The 21,720-nt window shown below is 34.2% G+C and overlaps 1 protein-coding gene across 8 annotated transcripts in view; it reads right to left on the reverse strand.

The window, feature by feature from the left end:
• LOC106868732 (uncharacterized) overlaps nucleotides 1-21,720 on the reverse strand; it is a 117,768-nt gene that overhangs the window by 51,716 nt on the left and 44,332 nt on the right. For 4 of the 8 annotated variants that reach the window (XM_089350710.1, XM_089350708.1, XM_089350709.1 and 1 more), the window contains exon 1: nucleotides 9,689-10,685. The exons of the other annotated variants lie outside the window; for them this stretch is intronic. In XM_089350710.1, the coding sequence (XP_089206836.1) occupies nucleotides 9,689-9,693 (5 nt within the window). In that variant the 5' untranslated portion in view covers nucleotides 9,694-10,685. Of the gene's footprint in view, nucleotides 1-9,688; nucleotides 10,686-21,720 lie in introns of those variants that run through there. 8 annotated transcript variants of the gene reach the window in all.

The following is a 21,720-nucleotide window of genomic DNA, read 5'->3' on the forward strand; positions in this document are numbered from 1 at the left end:
CAACGATTTCAAAATAATGTATTTATTTCAATACTAGATCTGTTTCGAAAGTTTTAGATTATTATGTATCTTCATCTCATCTTTTGTTTGCCATTATTATTATCATTATAATCACTATCGAAAATTTATTTATTCCACATGATTCTTTATCACAACCTTTTGTGTTGACAGACTGATAAAGATTTCTGGTGAGGCTGTCTTAGCAAATGTAAACAAAGCAAAAGAAAAAGAAATACAACACTACTTTTATTAATTCCAACACTTGGTGTGCACCTGCCAGTCCCTCTGGCAAATTGCTGTGGGTAGACATTAATTTTTCAGCAGTGAAATCATGTTCTTGCTGCAATATTATAAAGCACTTATTTTGTCGCGATCCATTTTCCATAACAGAAATTAAGAAAACATTTCTTTAAAATTCAAGCCATAATTTTAAGATATTACTATTGGAGAATTTTAACCTTTAATGAATTGATCAGTCCGTACCTCTCAGCTCAAGTAGTTTTGCAACTGACTATTTTGATTTTATTCTTATCCGAAAGTACCTATGAATGTAGATACATTCGGACAAAAATAAGCATAAATTTTTTGTGGTCAATCCGTTTCAATGTAGTGACATTAAGAATTCTTTCGTTGGGTACTCTCTCAATTCATGACTACAAATGCTATCCATTTGCTAAAAGTATAATTTTCGTAAAGCTGATTTTAATGTCAAAGGGCGATATTTGATATAGTATAGAATGGAATTTATTTCGTGAGTGAATAACTATTAATGAATGTCTTGATTTGTCTTATCATTTATATATAAGTATATTCAAAACTAAATAAGCGAAAGAATTTTTGAAATACCAACAAGGTAAAAAAAAATGATGTTCAAAATATGTTTTAAATTAATCCATCTGTCTCTAACAAACGAAGCTTGAAATATTATAGCAATAAACTTTTGTAAAAAGAAATTTCTGCTTTAAAATCTAAAGATTCTTAAGAAATTTTTCAGCTACGTGAGTAACATATTTAAATATATGTTTAAATATAGACTACCTATAAAAATCCAGTAATGCATATGAAATGATTTGGGATAATGATCAGAAATCAAAATATCTTTTAACCAGTATATTATTCAATGCCTGCAATACTAATATTATGAAATCCTGAATGACAAATCCATCGATGATTCTTATTTTTCATGCTATAAAAACTCTCAAAATGAAATATACTTGTGGGCTAAAAATATTGCATCTGCGCAATAGACACTCGGGTTCTGCATTTAGTAAACTTTTTAGCATCCATTTAGAGAATTTATATTTGGATGACTATGTTGTCATGCCTGTTTATGAAAGGGGCGCCCAGTCAAACATTAAAAATTACTACCCTATATCACAAACATTTGATCGAAATTATTTTGCTTTAAAACTTAATGCTACATGTGATGCAACTATTTGTGAATCACTAACCAGCCTGGGTTTAATGATGTTAACGTGGTCGTACGCGAGAAGCTCCAACTGACTTTGGTATTACTGACAAATTATTGGAGATTTTTAACAATTACCTCTCTCAAAGTGGATAATGATATTGGTAAAAGAAAATGAGTATAAACTGTAGATTTAAATATTCATGCCGATTGTATTAAAATACAAATGAATTGAAAAATATTTCAGATGTAGCATTGTTTAAATATAGCTTTAGCTCTCTTGAATTTTAGTCTACAAACTATGGTTTGAAGATCTCTGTTGACAAATATATTACCATTTGGTTCTCAGTGGACTTCGTTGCCTTCGTGAAGGATGCAAAGAACTTGCAATTTTAAATATATTAAGTATATTTTGACATTGTTAACAAAGCATACAGTCATATATATATATATATATATATATCTCCAAGCCTTCGAGGATAGAAATATTGAATTCCATAGTTGCATGTATAAAACATGCATTGAATTATATATCTTTTTTCTACTTTTCACTCTGTTGTCTTGAATCCAAATTTTATTGGTAAGATAGACTTAGTTGAAAGTCTCCAGAAATCTTTCCCAAAATGCCTTTCTTGTCTCAAAAAAAATTTCACTTACAAGCAATGATTAGAAAAAATTAGCAGACTTCATTGGAAACAGTGCATCGTAGATAGGCATTCGGTTACAAACTGTTACTTAAAATCGAGCTTTCCTTTTCCAACTACATTTCTTTGCCAGATTTGTGAACATGCACCTGCAGCATTGGTGCAACCACTTACAAGTATAAATCTTTGTTCTTATTACATTATTAAGCATGTCATAGAAATATGGAACTTATTGCTTTGGCTAATGAAGTTTATGGAAATAGCAATAACAGTCGATTTAAAAATTCATGAAGTCAACTAAATTTCAATGCATATTGTTGTAGTAAATATTTTTAAAACATTTATTTAACTTACACAAATTTCCAATTATCCTGCTGGTATTATGGCTTTGTTGTTGCAATTTTTGTGCTAAATTTCTGAACCATCTGCTGCTGCTGCTACTACTACTACTACTACTACAAAACCCCTTTGTTATGGAATACATTCATAAACACCAACTCAAGGAATACTGGTGGAATATTCCCATCAAAACCTCTGTCAAGTGTAAACATAACAGGCCGGATATTGTTGTTTGGGACCGAAGGGCAAAAATATGTACCATCGTAGATATATAAATATCTCTTTGAAAATCAAAGACAAAGAGGATATCTATGGACAACTGCTTCGAAACCTCCAGCTTCTATATCCACTATCAATTCATATTCATACCAATAATAATTGGAGCATTAGGTTTTGTTAGTAAATGCTTAAAGGAGAATCTGGATAAACTGGGATTTTCAGAAAGAGAAACTGACCGGCTGATTTGTACATTACAAGTGCAGTCTGTGAGCTGCATGCATGCAGGCATCTTCTATTTTTTCATTATTATAAATCTTCCAGAGGAGGGAGCCGGTTTACATACATGCATGTGTGCATGCATACGTACGTACGTACGTACAATCGTACGTCATACATACGCACACACATACGTACATACATACATACGTACATTCATACATACGTACATACATACATACGTACGTGCATACATACGTACATACATACATACATACGTACATACATACATAGATACGTACATACAAACAAACTTTACTTAAAATATGTTTGTGACACATTTCAACTGCTATAAATCAATTTCCACCACTGCTACTACCATCAACATCTAAACGAATACAGCCACTGCCATTACCAGCCTGCCAACTGCTTAACGACCAACAACAACTGCAACAAGATAAGCGACTTCATTTTAAATAAATGGACAATGACACGAGATAATGTGGTGCTCGAGTGTATTTGAAAACATAATGAAATGCCTTTGATCTTAAGGTCAGTGAAGATTGACTTGAGACTAAGCAGTAACAACAATACAATTAACAAGACAATATAAAAACCTGCTACCATCAACATTACCCATCCTCATCACCACAAACACTAATGCCAAGCAACCAACACGACCAATACCGCTACTACCTATTCACCAATTTTTTGAATAACCAGCTGCCAACAACAAAAATAGTATCAGGCATGGTAACAATGTAGGGGATCAGACTCGACCTACAATGACGTAAAATACTATGGTAATACGAAGAGAAAAAGGCGGTTTACCGAAAAAAGGAAAGTGAAACTTCAAATGAAAAAACTTTTAAGAGCTGGTTTAAGGAAGCGTTTAAAGCTGCGTGACATAAAAATGACTGATGAAGCTGCCAGTGCTAATGCAGACTGCTACTAGTTGTCCTGAGCATCTGAGAGTGTGGGTAGAGCAAGAAATGACTGCCAAAAGGGGGCAACCCACCAGAGCAAGTATGTAATATTAGTGAAACTGCACTTTTCTGGAAGTGCATGCGTGCTAAAACTTTTTATTTCTCAGAAAGAAAAGTCAACACCAGGGTTTAAAGCTTCCAAAATTCATTTACACTCCCTCTGGGAAAAAATGCCACTCCAAAAATCCAAGGACTTTCAAAGTTTACTCAAAGTTTAATCAACCTCAAATTTGGCGATTAAATAAGGAGGCAGGTATGGCAAAGAGCCTTTTCAAACAACGATTTACCAACGCGTTTTTTTGTTTTTGTTTATTTTCTTCTTGTCCTGTTATTGAAAGGTACATTACCAAACATATTTCCAACGAAATACTGCTCGTTTTAGACAACGCACCAAGTCTCTCCTTTCTAATAATGTGGGACTAGAATATATCCCCAATAATACAATTTTATTGCTCCAGTCAATGGGTCAGAGTGTGATACCTAATTTCAAAGTACATAATCTGAGAAGTTTATATGCCTTGAACAACTTATGAAAGCAATGAACGAGGAGGATAAACCTACAGTTAGAAGCAATTCAGCATAACAGATGCTAATGGATAACACAGCTGAGAAATGAGATGAAGTGAAACCGCAAATTTGAAAGATGGGATCTTTTTTAAAACGGGGGCCACATTTTTCATTAACGAAACACTTTGAAACTTGGAACACTGGTAGAATGTGTCATATAAAACATCTTTTTCTCTTAGTCTTCTTTAAAAAAAAAGAAATCCCTAAGTTATTCCATGTTAAAGTTGTCGTATTTCTGTAATTTCAACCAATCACTGACGTCCATTCAGCCGATATACATTAAGTGCCGACTACATAAACAAACGATTCTGAAACAATTCTATCGGTGATAGGGTTAGGGTAAAACAGCAAATTTAAAAAGAAAAAAGCAAATAAAACGAAGCTATGGAAATTAAATACGCTTTACACCGCTTAATCAGCCAAAGGAGTAAATATAAACAACTGAATACTTGTCAGTGATTGGTTGAAATTATCGAAATAAGACAATTTTTTACATGAAATAAATTCGAATACAAAAATATTTTTCTGTTCTATAACACAAAATAGATAAGTATACGAAGTTTGAAAGTCTTTCGGTACCAAAAACACTACGTAAAACATTAATGAAAAATGTGGCCCCCGTTTTAAAAAAGATCCGAAAGATGCTTGGGAAAACATAGGGTCAGACTTTATCCGTGAATTTACAAGTTTGTATGTCTATTTGTCTGTCTGCCTGCTTGCCTGTCTCTATGTATGTATATATGTATGCTATTCAGTTTTATTTAAAATTTTCTTGCCAATAGAAAAGAGTCAATTTCTAATCTAGATCGAAGGCTCTTTCATTGGAGCTTCAACATTAACATTGTATCTGTGTATGTATGTGTGCACGGGTGCAATATTTGGAGTCCGCGCATGATCAGATTTATATGTTTTGCTTTATGTATGTATTGTCATGCATGTAGTTGCATGTCAGGACATGCGCATAAATACACAAGTGCTATCTTCTGGAAAGGTTTACAAATTTTTACAGTTCCATTGATCAGGCTTGAATATGTATGTATGTATGTATGTATGTCATTGCCTTGTGAATTTATGTTTATATTTATGTCTGTATACATTTACATATGTTTTGTATGTCTACACGTGTAAATATGTACACACTACAAGCTAAACTTCTGGAATGTTTTACATATTTCCCTGGAGCTATTTATTTTGTAATCTGTCATGTTCTTTTGGGTTGAAACTAATTGGCTCAGCACCAAACTTCTCAAGCTTGATGCTGAGACATTTATGTTCAACAAGAAAAACAAGTTTCTCAAGCTTGGCGCTGAAGCAGTTAGTTACACAACAAGAATCTCAATAAACACAAATATAAACCTAGTCCAAGTAGTAATTTTCTTGCTTTTTACAGATGTTCGAAATAGATGTTCACAGTTTTACAATCTGGAGATCTTGGGGATCTAAAATTGTTTACCTTTTAATCTTTTACCTGTTTCAGTCATTAGACTTCAGCCATTCTGGGGCACCGCCTTGGAGAATTTTCTAGTCGAATGGATTGACCACAGTACTTTTTTTTTTTTGAAGCCTTGTACTTATTCTATCTGTTTCTGTTGCCGAACCGATAAGTTATGGGGACGTAAACACACCAACACCCGATGTCAAGCAGTAGTGGGGGTCAAACACAAACACGCACACACATATACGACAGGCTTCTTTCAGTTTCCGTCTACCAAATCCACTCACAAGACATAGTTGTGTCTATTCGTTTACCTGTCGGATTTTCGCCGCTTGTATTGCAATAAAAATCTGTGAAGCCTCTTATACCTCAAGATATGTTCAAGTATATGAAAGAACTGAACCTCTCAGCACAAGAAATCGAAGCAGATTGCAGGGCCTTGAATGGGTTGATGTGTGTGTGTGTATATATATATATATATATCAGGAAAAACACTCTCTTTGAAAAACACTGAACTGAAAAAGAACATTTCTCTTCATTTCTCCTACTTGGGGAAAGAATAGATCCATTAATAAATAGAGGAGGAAGAGGTTGGGAATTATCTGTTGGTACCAAAGAATACGTTAGAAAAGTAGATGCCGAAGGAAACTGTTGATGACTAGATTCAGCAACCATTCTCATCGAACGTGGACTCTAGAAGAGTTGCTGGAACTACAAAGTAACGAAGCCAGCAAATTCTTTTCTCTAATCCTATTCCTCACTAGACACTTGGTTAAAACAGCTAACACCATACTCTTGATTTGCAAAGAAAGCTGTCGAATAAATAATTACATTTCTCAACTTATCTATGTGAAAATGCATTTTCTACTGCGCTACGTATAAAAAAAAAAGATCAGGTACAGAATAGAATCAAGTCTTGTTCATAGCAAGAGATTGGCAGTCAAAATACTAAACAAAACATCGAGAAACAAGAGAAAAATAAGCAACAGCAAAAGTCATTAATTTTGATGTTCTCTATTTTGTGTAAACCATGTTTGCTGTTAATCATGCGAAGATAGTGATAGTCATGAAGATGTTTTTTAATTGACTATAAATTGGATTGCGTTTTCTATCTTCTTTTCCTTTCTTTTCTTTTCTTTTTTTTTTGCACAATTTCCTCTATAAAGGAAAACGCATAAGAAATGAGTTCAAAACTGCTTTTCTGCTTTTTAATAGCATTACGGAAGATTTCAGGTGTAGTAGCTGATTTAGCTCGTCATCAAAGGGTTGCTGAACTACACACACACACAATGTATGTGCGCGCGCGTGTGTGTGTAGTTCAGCAACCCTTTGATGACAAGCTAAATCAGCTACCACACCTGAAATCTTCCGTAATGCTATTTAAGACACTCCATTTAAGAGGAGAAAAAGAAACAAGTAACTGATTTCAAACTTCCAGTGTTTTTTCAGTCATACCCTTTCATGGTGGGGAAGGCTTCGTGTGTAAACCATGGGAGCTAATTTCCAGCTAGAATTTCAAAAGCAGTTCGAAGTGTTTTCATCTTCATCCTGGAAACTTCTACGATGACCCTGGTGCCAATATGTATCAGCTCTTGCTCTTCCCTTAGGCAACTTCGGAGGCATGGATAGGGGAAACGTCAAAACTCTGATGACTTATGGTTTTCCGTACAACGCTTTTTTTAAGATTGTCTCCTGCAAAAGACACTTCAGCATTGCTTCACTTTTATAAGCCTGTACTCGACTGACGTAGAGTTGCTTTCGAACTGGAGAGAGGTCTTTGTTCCTCCCTGGTTGGTATTGTTCGCCTCAAACTGAAATAGACCCTGCCATGGTCCGACCTCGTCACTGAATGTGAGGAATTAAGGATGTAAGTAGCTCAGACTGCATCTGGTAAACACTGCACTAGGCACAAGAAGACAAAAGTCAGCACTCAGTACTAGAGTGACGGAATGTGAGGAACGTTACCACTAGAATATCAAATGACCTCCAGGAGATGAGCAACTCAGAAAACAGCAGGGACTAACAAAGAACTGCTGAGACTCCAAGTGTATTCAAGGCCTTCAGCAAAAAGAAAAGAAAATACGAAACAAGGCGCGGAACAGGATTAAAATGAACTCGTGTTAGCTTACCGCTGTCGTCGACGTAAAGTATACTGTATTATTAGAGCATAAACGTCACAGTAGCCTGCCAACACTGGCTAGCAAGAAGCAAGAAAACAGTTGTAATACCAATTCTGCGAAGGTATTCCCTCTTTATTTGATACACAGAACACTTGTGGAATAACGAAGGGATCAAAAAAGCTTCCACTGCAACTTAGAGTAAGATAGAGCAATGTAAGCCATAACAAACGGGAGCAGTAAAGTTCAAGAGTAGCAGATAGAGCGATGAAGGAAACACTATGTTGAAATCTATTCCAAAGAAAACAACATCTCAGGCACAAGATATCGTGGAGTGCCTGCCTGTCATTGAATTGATGTAGTTCCAACTGTTGAACAGTTAACTAAAGCCAACAACATTCTACTTACAAACAAGGCATTAAGATCAGATGGTATTGCAACAGAAATCATCAATCACTTGCACACACACACACACACACGCGCGCACACACAATTATTTTCAACCAATTAACTAGTAGTAAAGGAATGCATTTTGTTTTTGCACATGCGTGTTTTTGACAAATTATGTTGCTTTGCGCAAATTGGTAATTTGAATTTTATAAAGATAATAAAAAAAAATAAAGGAAATATTTAAATCAATATTATATTATAATGTAATTATAGTTTTATAATTTAATTTTGTTACAACTTTGGTGAGACAAGTTTTGCGTGCTATTGTATTCATATAGAAATTTTGGCTTTATAATAATATATATATAGCTCATCAATTTTACGTTACATATGTTGTTCCTCGATGATAACATGAAAAATATCGACAATAGACATAGAAATATTTGAAATTTGGTTTTATTCCTTCAATCACAAATGTAGCAATACTCATTTGCTTGTTATGTAAGAATTTTTTTTTTTTTTTTTTTTTTTGCAAATGTGGCAAAGAAGCCTTCGGCGACGAAAGATCAACTTGGAAGGATACTTTGAACAGCACATCGAGAAATTAATTTTTTGTAACTAAACACTCTCAAACTTCGGACACTGGTAGAATGTGTCATATAAAACATCTTTTACTCTGTGCTGTTGACAAAAGTTTCATTTTCTAAGTTATTTCGTGTTAAAGTTGTCGTATTTCGGTAATTTCAACCAATCAATGACGAGTATTCAGCTGAATAAAATTACTGCTGTTGTTTGTCAACAACATCTTCCGGCGGTGTATATATATATATTTTTTTTTTTTTTTTTTGTCACTGTTACTTGTCAGCTGAATATACGTCATTGGTTTGTTGAAATTACCGAAATACGACAACTTTAACACGAAATAACTGAAAATATAAACTTTTATAAAACCCTATCCCTAACCCTAAAACTCTAACCCTAAAACCCTAACCCTAAAACCAGTACAAACGCACGAACGATGTCATAAATAACAGTGACAAAGCACTAAGAATAAAAGACGTTTTATATGACACATTCTACCAGTGTCCGAAGTTTGAAAGTGTTTAGTTACAAAAAATTAATTTCTCGATGTGCCGTTCAAAGGATCCGGATACTTTCATATAGGAAAACCAAAGATCTCCTGTTGTTCAAGATACTGAACAGAAGGCTTGGAAAAGGTCCAAACTCCGGTCAAGTGCTGAAGGTTGCGTGAAGAAGACCTCTTACAATATATATTTTAGCATAGCACACACACACACAAAAAATGGATGTTGCTATAGTAGCTATTATTAAAGAAGCTGTTATAAGGAAGGATTCTTTAATCTCACCTCATCTAGGTCGTCCCGAGACTGTTTCCACACGTTTTCCCCATTCATCTCGATCTTCCATAATGGTCCTCAGCTCCTGTACCCCTTCCATACCAGTATCCTCCAGCAAGTTGTCGATATAGGTCGTCTTCCTCCTGGTTCTTCCTTCCGTTGGTTGCCAGAGCACTAGCTTGTTAGCAATTTCATCGGTGTGTTTGATGCAGTGTCCAGCTAACCTCATATTTCTATCCTGTATCTTCAATGTTACTTTTGATAGTCCCTGGTATTTTGCGATACAAAAGAAGTTAACTTCAGTAGTGAGAAAATTCAGCCGATTGTCGCGATTCGCTGGAATCTTGCTCACATGATCAGCGAATCTGACCAATCGCAACTTCGCCTTGAAAGATTATTGACTACATCATCGACCGGATATGGCCGATTACGATTACACGTGAAATAGGCTCCGACGAAGACAGTGGCCAAGTGGAAGAAGACGAAAGGGAAATCCTCTCGAAACGAACGTAAGTTCAACCCTCTTTCCTTTTCGATATGGCTATGCTACGTATTGCTTGTTTTAAAAAAGGAAAAAAAGAGAGAAGGAAAAAAGGAAGAAATAAAAAGAAAATAACCGGCAGGTCAATAAATCGAACCCTGAACATTTTCATCTAAATCATTTTAATTTTTAACTTTAAAAGTATATAATTATAATTTTTTAAACTCATACGCATCGTCCAAAGTTTTGCAAGATTTGTGTATGTCTGTCCAAAGTCCTTTGTTTTGTCCCTTCTATGTATAACCTTTATGGTTAATAAAGAAAAACTTCTTTCCGGTATAGAATCAGCATACGCAACAAGAGCTTTCGGTTGTAGCAGAGACGACGTGGCTAACAAGCAGCGGCTGAATCTGGCTATTATCATGACGAACTACAGACAGCAACACAGCTAATTTCAACAAAACGGACTTCCATAACATATTGACTAACTATAATTTTTCTAATACTATTTCTATAACACCAAATCTCTCAACTTTTATCGTAATACTAATAACACCAAACTCTCAACTTTTATCGTAATACTATTAAATAACATTTAAACTCTCAACATTTATTGTAATTTTTTAATTACACCAGTTACTATAACATCCAAACTCTCAGAAGAAATAAAGTTGTTCATAAAACCTCAACAGATTTGTGGTAAGTAGCTTGCTTACCAACCACATGGTTCCGGGTTCAGTCCCACTGCGTGGCACTTTGGGCAAGTGTCTTCTACTATAGCCTCGGGCCGACCAAAGCCTTGTGAGTGGATTTGGTAGACGGAAACTGAAAGAAGACCGTCGTATATATGTATATGTATATATATGTGTTTGTGTGTCTGTGTTTGTCACCCCAACATCACTTGACAACCGATGCTGGTGTGTTTACGTCTCCGTAACTTAGTGGTTCGGCAAAAGAGACCGATAGAATAAGTACTAGGCTTACAAAGAATAAGTCCTGGAGGTCGATTTGCTCGACTAAAGGCGGTGCTCCAGCATGGCCGCAGTCAAATTACTGAAACAAGTAAAAGAATAAAAAGAGAGAGAGAGAGAGAGAGTTAGTAAAAATGTATTATTGAATTTTTTTCTACTTAAAGCTAATTCTGCGAGTTAAATGGTTTTCTTGAGAATATTTAAGTAAAAATACCATTCTTTTTAACAATATTACAACAGTTACGTTTGATGTCATATCAGTCATGGCCGTCAAATACCGGAGTTTTCACCTTTCCTATAGAAATTTTTCCTAATGTATCCTAAGTACATATTTTTATACAAACAACTTGTGACAAAAACATACCTGAAATTTACTATGATTTGAGAAAGTGGATATCAAATTAATAAAAACTCACTCAGTTCTCGGGTTTTGTATTATTATGTAATATCCAATGATGAAAGTTTCAAACAGCTTCTTTTGCATACTGAAGTAAAGTGTATCTCGAGATATTTTACAATAACTATTTGATTTTTTCTTTGTTCTTCTGTAGTGTTCCTTAACGATGAGAATCTATAACTAAGAAATGAAATGCAACTATGTGTAGTGAAACTACCTACCGCCATTAGATACAAAACTACTATCGCCATTACATACAATCTTCTCATTTAAATATAAATATATGCGAGCGTAGTAGAGAACCCATTCCTTGTCATCACGTGACTGATTATTATTCGAATCGGCAACTTCTTCGAACCTTTCCCGCCAGAACGCAAACTGACCAATCACGGCCCCTAATAAGGTCACGTGATAGAGTAAAATTCTGAAAGCATTTGGAGCCCTCTTAACGCTATAAATAGATCAACTCATACCCCACAAATTTGTCTCGGTCCAGATTCTCTTTGAGAACTGTTCCGTGTACCACACGACAGCAGCAGCAGTTCCAGCGACTACTTCAACAGCTTCGTCCAGCCAACGATGACCACCGCCGTCGCCACATCAGCAATACGAGTCTACGACTACTAACCAGCACCTACCAAGCAGCCTCTACACCACCAGTGTCAACACGACTTACTATGTACACCAAACCAAACCTCCGCGGCACATCTCTCTCTTCGATTCTGTTAGGTGACTCAGCTTCACCACGATAATAAACAGACAAGAGTTCTTAAACAGACAAGAAATTCTCAGCCAGCGACGAACATCTGTATAACAAGAATCACGGCCCGGCATCGATGCCACGACATCACAACTAGTGATCAGCTCTGCCACACTCAGCCTCCCCTCACTTTCACATACAGAACTTTTCCTATAGTGTACTAAAGAACTGGTATAATTGCTCACGTGTTATTGACTCCTTCTCTCTGCTGTAATATTTCACATACACATACATGTATCACTCACATACATACTTTTCTTTGTACGACGGCCTGTCTTTGATTATGTTCTTATATGTCGCATTCACACTCACACACAGACATACATCTTTAACGCCATAATAAATATCTCTGTTATTCCATCTTATACGGTTGTGGTCTTTCATTACTGGTCATCCATGTTATCGTCGCATAACATACTAGTATATCATCATATCTGATATATATATTTGTATGTTCGACCGTGTGACACGTTTAAATAAAAGGAGTCCTCTGTTTTTCCATTCGTCACCATTTCTCCTTTTTGAGTTCGCACGGTCGTCCCCTACATATGTTAAAAGACTGACTTATTGTCTAAATTTAATGAATTGAAAAATAGATTATTAGTGAAGAGTGTTAGAATAATTCAATCTCAAACTCTTATTCTAAGATTTCAACTGAAAATTGGTTTCCATAAACCTTTAGGTCACAAAGTTTTCAAAATTTCTCTTAACCTGTCACCATTGAAACAAGTAAATGAAATTATTTCAAATTAGATCTCAAGGCGAAGACATTGTTTAAATATGAAATTTTCTGGAGCAATGTACATACTGCAACCAAATATTCAAACCTTTGAAGAGTTACTGGTTCGTTCTTGTATTCCCAATTTTCTATATAGTCGAAAATGGATTTAGCCATACAAATATGCATTGTTCAATATACAAAGATGTTGACGTAACATCTGTGAAAATAGAGATTAAAGGACTCCTCTCTCACTCTTGACTTTGTTTCCACATTGCTTTCTGAATAAAAAGACATTTTTTTTTAACGAAACTTTGAAGAGATATTGTCTTTCGAGGGTATGGATTAAAATCATGTTGCTAGTGTTATACCGTGTTATAACAACATGGATAACTAGATAAAATAAGAGATTAATTTTATATTAATCAGGTGGCCTTTGCTGGAATACTGACCCTCACTGAATACTTCTTTAAAATATGATTGGACAGATATAAAAATAAGTATCAAGTAATATAATAATTAAAAAGAAGGCGGCGAGCTGGCAGAATCTTTAGCATTTCGTCCGTCTTTATGTTCTGAGTACAAATTCAGAACGTAAAGAGGTCGACTTTGCTTTCAATCTTTCGGGATCAATAAAATAAGTACCAGCTGAACTCTGGGGTTAATGTAATTGGCTTCCCACTCGCCCGAAATTACTGGCCTTGTGCCAAAATTTAAAACCAATGTTATAATTGAAGGGAAGTAACTCAATAGATTGCATATATCTTAAGATGTAAGACTAATTATTTTACACGTGAACAATCACAGGGGTAGATTACCCTCATGTTCTTATGGCATTATTGTGGCCTGTATCAGAACTTGTCAGGTTCAGTATCTTAATGGTTTGTTGATTACATGACCACTTCTTGATATAGTCGTGCCAGCTTCTAGAGGCGGCTTATTAGAAGTTGACTGCTCAACTAAGTTGAGCACATTTGGTTCTCCATGAAACAGATGTGCTGGTCTCTGTTTGAATTAACTATCAGCTTTTTTTTTACGATTGAATGTATCAATGTTGTCTTCAGTTGCCATCTCGACCATATACCAGCTCAGTTTATCACTTATGTCTTTGACAGTTGCTGACATCCACGTTTTGTCATTTACTTGCACTGGTATATGATCACCAGGTTCCAACGACGTGAATGGTTTTCCAGCGTGTTGGTCGTATTTCTTTATCGGTCTTTGACACTCAGCATGTCTCCGATTTTTTTACTTTGTCCTCAAATGACGACTAATAAGGAGGTGTACAGATGCTTTACCAACTTTGTCTATTAAAGTATTTCGAAAGCCTGACAACCAGGTAGGGGTAATTTTCTTTCCTCTTTCTATTTGTTATCGGTGTTTTCATAGCTTTCATTGCAATCTTGGCTTGTCCATTTGATAGTGGAAATCGTGGCTGAATGTGATATGATGAAAGTCCCATGTTCTGGAATTTTTTTCAAATTCTTCAGAAGATAACTGTGAAGCCTTGTGTGAGATAGGAATATCTAGTAACCTATGTACGGCAAAGACTGATTTCAACTTGTTTATAACTGTAAAACTGGTTTGATCTCTTAATTGCATTACTTCGACAAATTTTAAGTACGTAATAGTCAACTATAACTACGTAATCATCACCATTAAGTGAAAATAAATTAACACCAGCCTTTGACCAACGATCTTCTTGGTATCTCATGAAGCCGTAATAATCATTTAGTGATGTCTGCTCTGAATTTGGTACATATACACTTTCCAACTGCTTCCTGAATAAGCTTTCTACTTAGTTTTTACAATAGCTTGATATGACTGGTGAACCTTGTCCACTGTTTCACTTCTGAGCGACTCTGGGACGGTTACTCTGTCACTTTTGAAAAGCAGTCGGTTGTGACATGTAACTTCATCACAGATTCCCCAGTTTAGTTTCACTGATGGCAGACATTCCTGTCTTGATTTTGGCCAGCCATTTAGCACAATGTCACGTAATGTTGGCCGACTAACACTTTGACTTGCTGTCTGAAACTGTTCGTTTTGCTGGTGACATTGGTAGTGAGCTGATAACATTGACATCTAGCAATTCATCAAAGAGAGGAATGCTCTGGGTAGAGTATCAGCTATAAGTAAATCTATTCTAGGTTTGTAAGTAACTCTGAGATCATATTTTTCTTTGCAAGGGTAAAATTATTTTCTCTACTCATGGTGTGACTTTGACAAAGATTCTTCTGAGAAATTGATACTAATAGTTTATTATAAATTTCAGCTAATACTGTCTTTCCATACACACAGTCGTGGAACCATCTGTATTCAAAGACTATGGCCAGCAGTTTATTCTCGGGTAACTATTTTTGGTGGGGCGTGAGGGTGCTGTTAATGCACGTGAAGCATACGCGATGGGATGATCATTTTGTTATATATATATATATATATATATATATATATATATATAATTAATTCAATAATAGGATAAAATCTTTTACAAGAATTTATCAAGTAAAAATGTGTTTATTATGGTAGTTTGAACCTTAGCAGTCCCTCATAGCGTGAGGCATTATTCTATAGTAATGTCCTTATATACATATATACATATATATATATATATATATATATATATATATATATATATATATATATATATATATGTATATATATATATATGGTCTTACATTTTATCAAAACTCTTCCCGAGAGTATCTGTGTATAATGAGCGAAACGTGCTGTTTGGAATAATATTTGCTTGTGCTGTAGTATGAAGCTGGAAGTCGATGTTGTCTTCTGCTATGGTGGCTTGCGTCCAATTAGATGTTATTGCATTCGTTTCTAGTATGATACCCATCAAGGAACGAACATCGATACTGACGAATCGTTTTCCGATGTGCTTATTTCTTATATACTTTGTGATTGGTTAGAACAGCACAGGCTGGCAAAATGATTTTTATATGCCATTTTGTTCATGTATTCCTAGAAGTAGGGCATTTTTAAGTGAATAAATCCTAGCACATTTACCACATGAATTTATAAAATCAATTTTGATTTTATTTCTTTGATCTTTGGATGGCGTGCTTTTAAAATGACCTTTTTTTTTATTTTTCTCATTTGGTGATATTTATTTTGTCACAGCCAAGACTAAAGCGTCATCAGGGATGCATTTTACCTGTGTAGCACTTATTTTTAATCGCTCTGCATTTATTTGTAGTTTTATTTTTTAAAACGTTAATTCTGTTTCCTGACACAGTACCTCTCAAGTACCTTACTTTTCTATTCCACATACGATGCTATCTGATTAAATCGTCCTGTAAATTTCCAAATTCACTGTCTTTAAGCTTTCAGTTTAATGTCAGAAATGTGTCAAATTTCTCCGGTGAATAGCTAATCTCTACTAAAAACTAAATAGCAGACGTGTGAATTGAGGAGAACGACACAAAATTCTTTTGAAATTTTTTTTCCAAATTCTATCAACATAATTGTATCAACAAGATATCATTAAAAAATATGCCTTTTTCAGGAAGATGTGAAGAAACAAAGTTGGGGGGAGAGCATTAATCTGTAAATAATGTCTTTTATACAACATTCCACCACCATCACCCTCTTTTGTTTTACATTGTGAGTAAGTCTGTGCTTAAGTCAACCAACTAAAAACAACTAAAGCTCTGTAAAATTACACACCAGTGTCTATCATAGAAGGAACACATTAGAGAAAGTAATCTTTGATATACAAAAAGTCTGGATAGTCATAGACTGATCGCTTTCAATGATAGGTCTATTAAATGTCTGAAATTTCTTTTATTTTTTAAGCATTAAGGGACTGTCTGGAAATTGGAGTCAGTGCTTAGGTATTACAAAAATTTTCGAGTTATCTGAAATTTTGAAGTACGTCTCGTGGGATATCCACATGCATTAAACTCATCCCAACTCTACTTATTGACTCGATTGTGATAAAAAAAAAAAGTTGTTTGCATATTTACTCAGAAACATATAAGCGTAAAAATTTGAGGACACACAAATTTACAAATTACTTGTTCACTCTTTTACTTATGTCAATCATCTGACCGCAGCCATGCTAGAGCATTGCCTTTAGTCGAAGAAATCGACCCCAGGACTTATTCTTTGTAAGCTTAGTACTTATTCTATCGGTTGTCGAGCAATGGTGTTGGAGGGGGGGGATACAAATGCAGACGTACAAATATATATATATATATATATATATATATATGTGTGTGTTTATATTATTAATAAATTCATAAAATTATCAATAATATAGCAGGAAATCAATATTTAATATTTAAATTTCGAAAGATATATATCCAATATGACATGGTAATATAATAAATTTAAAAATTTAAGATATACGAAATATAAATATAAATATATATAAAAATATGAATGTAGATAAAGATACATGTGAATATAAATTCATAGGACTACCAACATATCCAAGAACAAGATGAATTTTACTATAATTACATACCGAAGTCTTATATATATATTCAGAAAAACATCCCATTTTTTATTAAAAAAATATATTTCACTTAATATTTAAACAAAGGATAAAAAATGAACTTTCCAAATTATAGGAGGATTAATTTTACAATTTCTTTAAAGGACAGTATACACTTTAATATTTTTAATATTTTTTGATATTTTAATTAATATTACATATACCATTCGTTCTTAATACATAGATTATAAATCCATTCATCTCCGAAGAGCGGAATTATTGATAGTATGCTGATCTTTTGATTATATTGTGGTTACAATAATATCCGAGAAACGATCGTCAGATGTTTAATTTTTTTTAATTTTTTAAAAATTTTAGACTTTTTAAAATTTTTAGACTTTATAATATTCATGCTCAATTACACATAAATTTTTATATGCATTTATATTCACATGTATCTTTATCAACATTCATATATTTATATATATTTATATTTATATTTCGTATATCTTAAATTTTTAAATTTATTATATTACCATGTCATACTGGATATATATCTTTCGAAATTTAAATATTAAATATTGATTTCCTGCTATATTATTGATAATTTTATGAATTTATTAATAATATAAACACACACACACACACACACACACACACACACACACACATATATATATATATTTATTTGCTCAAAATAATAGACCACTTAATATAAGTTCAGTTACATATTCTTTTAGAATATTCCTTTTAAAAGTTATATATGTATATATATATATATATATATATATATATATATATATATATATATATATAGTGAGAATTTACAAAAAAAAAAGACAAAGACGGGTGTGTGTAAACAACAAACACTTCTTCGGGAAGTGAGAAAGACTTTTACGTTTCGAGCCTATGCTCTTCGACAGAAAGGAACACAGAAATAAACAGGAGAGAAAATTTTTAAAACAGTTTAGTGGCTAGCAATCTATCATGGCGAATATATATCTACGACGGGCTTCTTTCAGTTTCCGTCTACCAAATCCACTCACAAGGCTTTGGTCGGCCCGAGGCTATAGTAGAAGAGACTTGCCCAAGGTGCCGCGCAGTGGGATTGAACCTGGAACCAGTGTGTGTGTGTGTATGTGCTTGGTACTTATATTTTGTTGGCCTCTAAAATGATAAATGATAAAATCAACATTGGGTGGATTTGAAACCAGAACATAAAGAAAAACACAACTAACTGCTATAAAACAGTGTTTTTCAAAGGATGTGAAGATTGATAAAAGAACACACATTGTCTTGTTTAATAAAATCAAAATGGTTTTAAGTTTTTAAAACCTGTCTAAAATCAAAACAAAAAAAAGAAGTCTATGAATACAAACTCTGTTTTATCTTCTCACAAATAAAGATGGGTGAGTGAAACAAAAAAATTCCTTATTTTTTGGTGCAGGATCTGGTATTTGTCAGTCTCAGAAGCACTGCTAATAAGGCAGGGTACCATTTCTTGCTTTCATTGTTCCTATGTTACTTTCTATAGGCTGTGTCATATGGTATGTTACTTGGTTAATTTCTTAATATACCATCCCTGCATCACCATTTTCTTGAATGTTTCTTCTATAATCTATTACACTATTCCTCACTTTTCAAGCTCTTTATTTCCTTGGCAGTCTTCCACCAATCACCTTTCCTATCAGTAACGCTCTTTAACCTTCTTGATAATGTTGTACACAACCAAACTGAACATTCTATTACTCTCTCTCTCTCCTCCCTCCTCCCTTCTTCTCACCCTGCTACTGTATTGCATTGTCTCTCTATTAACTACAATACATTCTTTTCTATTTTCTCATAAAGCAGATATACTTTCCACCTTATGCTATATTGACCACTACGTCATTAAAAGGGTGATGATCTCAAAATAGAAATAAACATAGAAGACAAAGAGGATCCTTAACCTACAAAGGCCTGTTTCTTTTATACTAACTGTACGATAAACATCTTTGGCCCACTTTGTAACATTGCTTACCCTAGGAGGGGAGTACTTTTTAACCCTTTGTCTGTCCTGTATATCAGATGTGATACACAGGACATATTATCCTGGCATCCATGCATCATGCATGATATACATTCTCAATTTTTTTCAGTCATCAGGGTAACTTGGTACTTTTGAAAGGAAAGATTTACATTACTCAGAAGATATGAAACAAGCTAACTAAAGTTCTGAAAACAAAATTGGACATTGAGGACAAATTTATAAAAATGCTTTGGACAAGGGTTAAAAGAAAATTTAGTAACATTACAAATAACTGTTAAACTAATGCTGATGTTGGGAACTGGGGTTAGTAAAATAGTGACAATGAGTAAAAATCAATATATGTAAGTGTATGCGAATATTGTATTCTGTTCCTTTACTTTTCTATTTTGTTCCTTTACTTGTTTCAGTCATTTGGGAGCTATGGCCATCCTGGGGCAACCATATTCATTAATATAGTCAGATAGATTGTCCTTAGCATTTGACTGGCACTGGTTTTATTGACCTCTGGAAGATAAACAGTGAAGTCCCCTTGAATGGGATTTGGACTCAGAACATCTATCTATCTATCTATCTATCTGTGTGTGTGTGTGTGTGCGTGCATCCATATATGCATATATGAATGTATATGTATATACATGCACATAAGTATATATATGTATGTATATATATATCAATACACTACTTCCATCCATCCATATACACACACACACACACACACTTTAATACACTTAGTTAAATATACAATAATAATTACTCAGTAATATTTTAGACTCTACCGTTCATCTTTCTGAGGTCAGTATGATCAACATACCATCAAATACTGAGGTCAGTATGATCAACTATACCCTACTCCAAAGCTTGTGCTTATGTGAGACATTTTAAACTATTTTAAAATAAATCTGGCTTGGTGAAACAAATCAGTCTACAAACCACACACTTGGTCATTAGAGTATCAGAGCCAGCCTTTATTGTTATAGTACTAAAATTGTTTTGTGGGTATAATTGTTTTTCTAGTGAGATGGAGTATACTATATAGTATGTAGTTACATGCAGTAGTTTGTAGCTGTGTAAGAAATTGACATTAACTAAATGACATGTCAAAAACTGTCAAAAAATATATAAAAATTGTCAAATAGTTTTCCTGCTAGTTTAAATTTTAATCGTTTGCTTGTTTCAGTCATTGAAGTGTTTAATTCAACAAATTGACCCTGGTACTTTTAGTTTTTTACATCTGATACATATTCTACAGGTCAGTTTTTTTAAGTTATAGGGAAGTAAACAAATGAACAACAGTTATCAGGTGACGATGGGGACAAACACAAAGGTAAACACACATGCTACATGCCCCTGCTGAAGAGGATTGGCCTGCAAGAGCCCTATGCTGGTGCAACATAAAAAGTGCCCAGCACACTCTGTAAAGTGGTTGGCATTAAGAAGGACATCCAGCCGTAGAAACCAAGCCAAATCAAATTGGAACTTGATGCAGCTTCCTGGCTCTGGTCAAACTGTCCAACTCATGCCAGCACGGTAAATGGATATTAAGGGATGATGATGATGATATATGATGAGATTCCACACAGTTTCTGTTGACTAAATTCTCTCACAAGGCACTGGTTGACCCATATTTATAGTGGAAGACACTTGTCCAAGACGTTGTACCATGGGACTAAACCCAAAACCACATGGTTGCAAAGCAAGTTTCCTAAGAACACAGCCATACCTGCACCTAATGTTTAATTATGTTTATTGACAGTAGAGGTGATAGAGTTAAGTAAATGTTTAGACTAACTGACAGACAGCAAACAGATAAGATAGCAATAATAAATGATAAGGTAGGTAGATAAAATGATAGATAAATATTTAACCTAGACATGGGTGGTGCTGACAGATTTGAATGCCCTCTTCCCTGCAACACCACGCACATATGATTATTATCTAAAAGTATTTTAATTCTGTATTTTATGCAAATGAGATAGCTATTTTAATAATTGGGAACCCTACCTAATCAAAATTCTGTTATACCCATGATTATTCAACATGCTTTCTGTTGTTGTATTTTTAAGACAGTATGATCTTATGATGTTTCTATTCAACACACCTACTACTATCCAACACACACATGCATGCACACACACACACACACACACAAAGTATCATCATTATCATTTTATATGCTTATCATAATGGTAATGGCTGGATAGCACATATATGTACATACACACATATTTTACATGT

This window comes from Octopus bimaculoides, chromosome 4 (genome assembly GCF_046866305.1).
Source record: "Octopus bimaculoides isolate indiv1 chromosome 4, ASM4686630v1, whole genome shotgun sequence".
Lineage (NCBI taxonomy): Eukaryota > Metazoa > Mollusca > Cephalopoda > Octopoda > Octopodidae > Octopus > Octopus bimaculoides.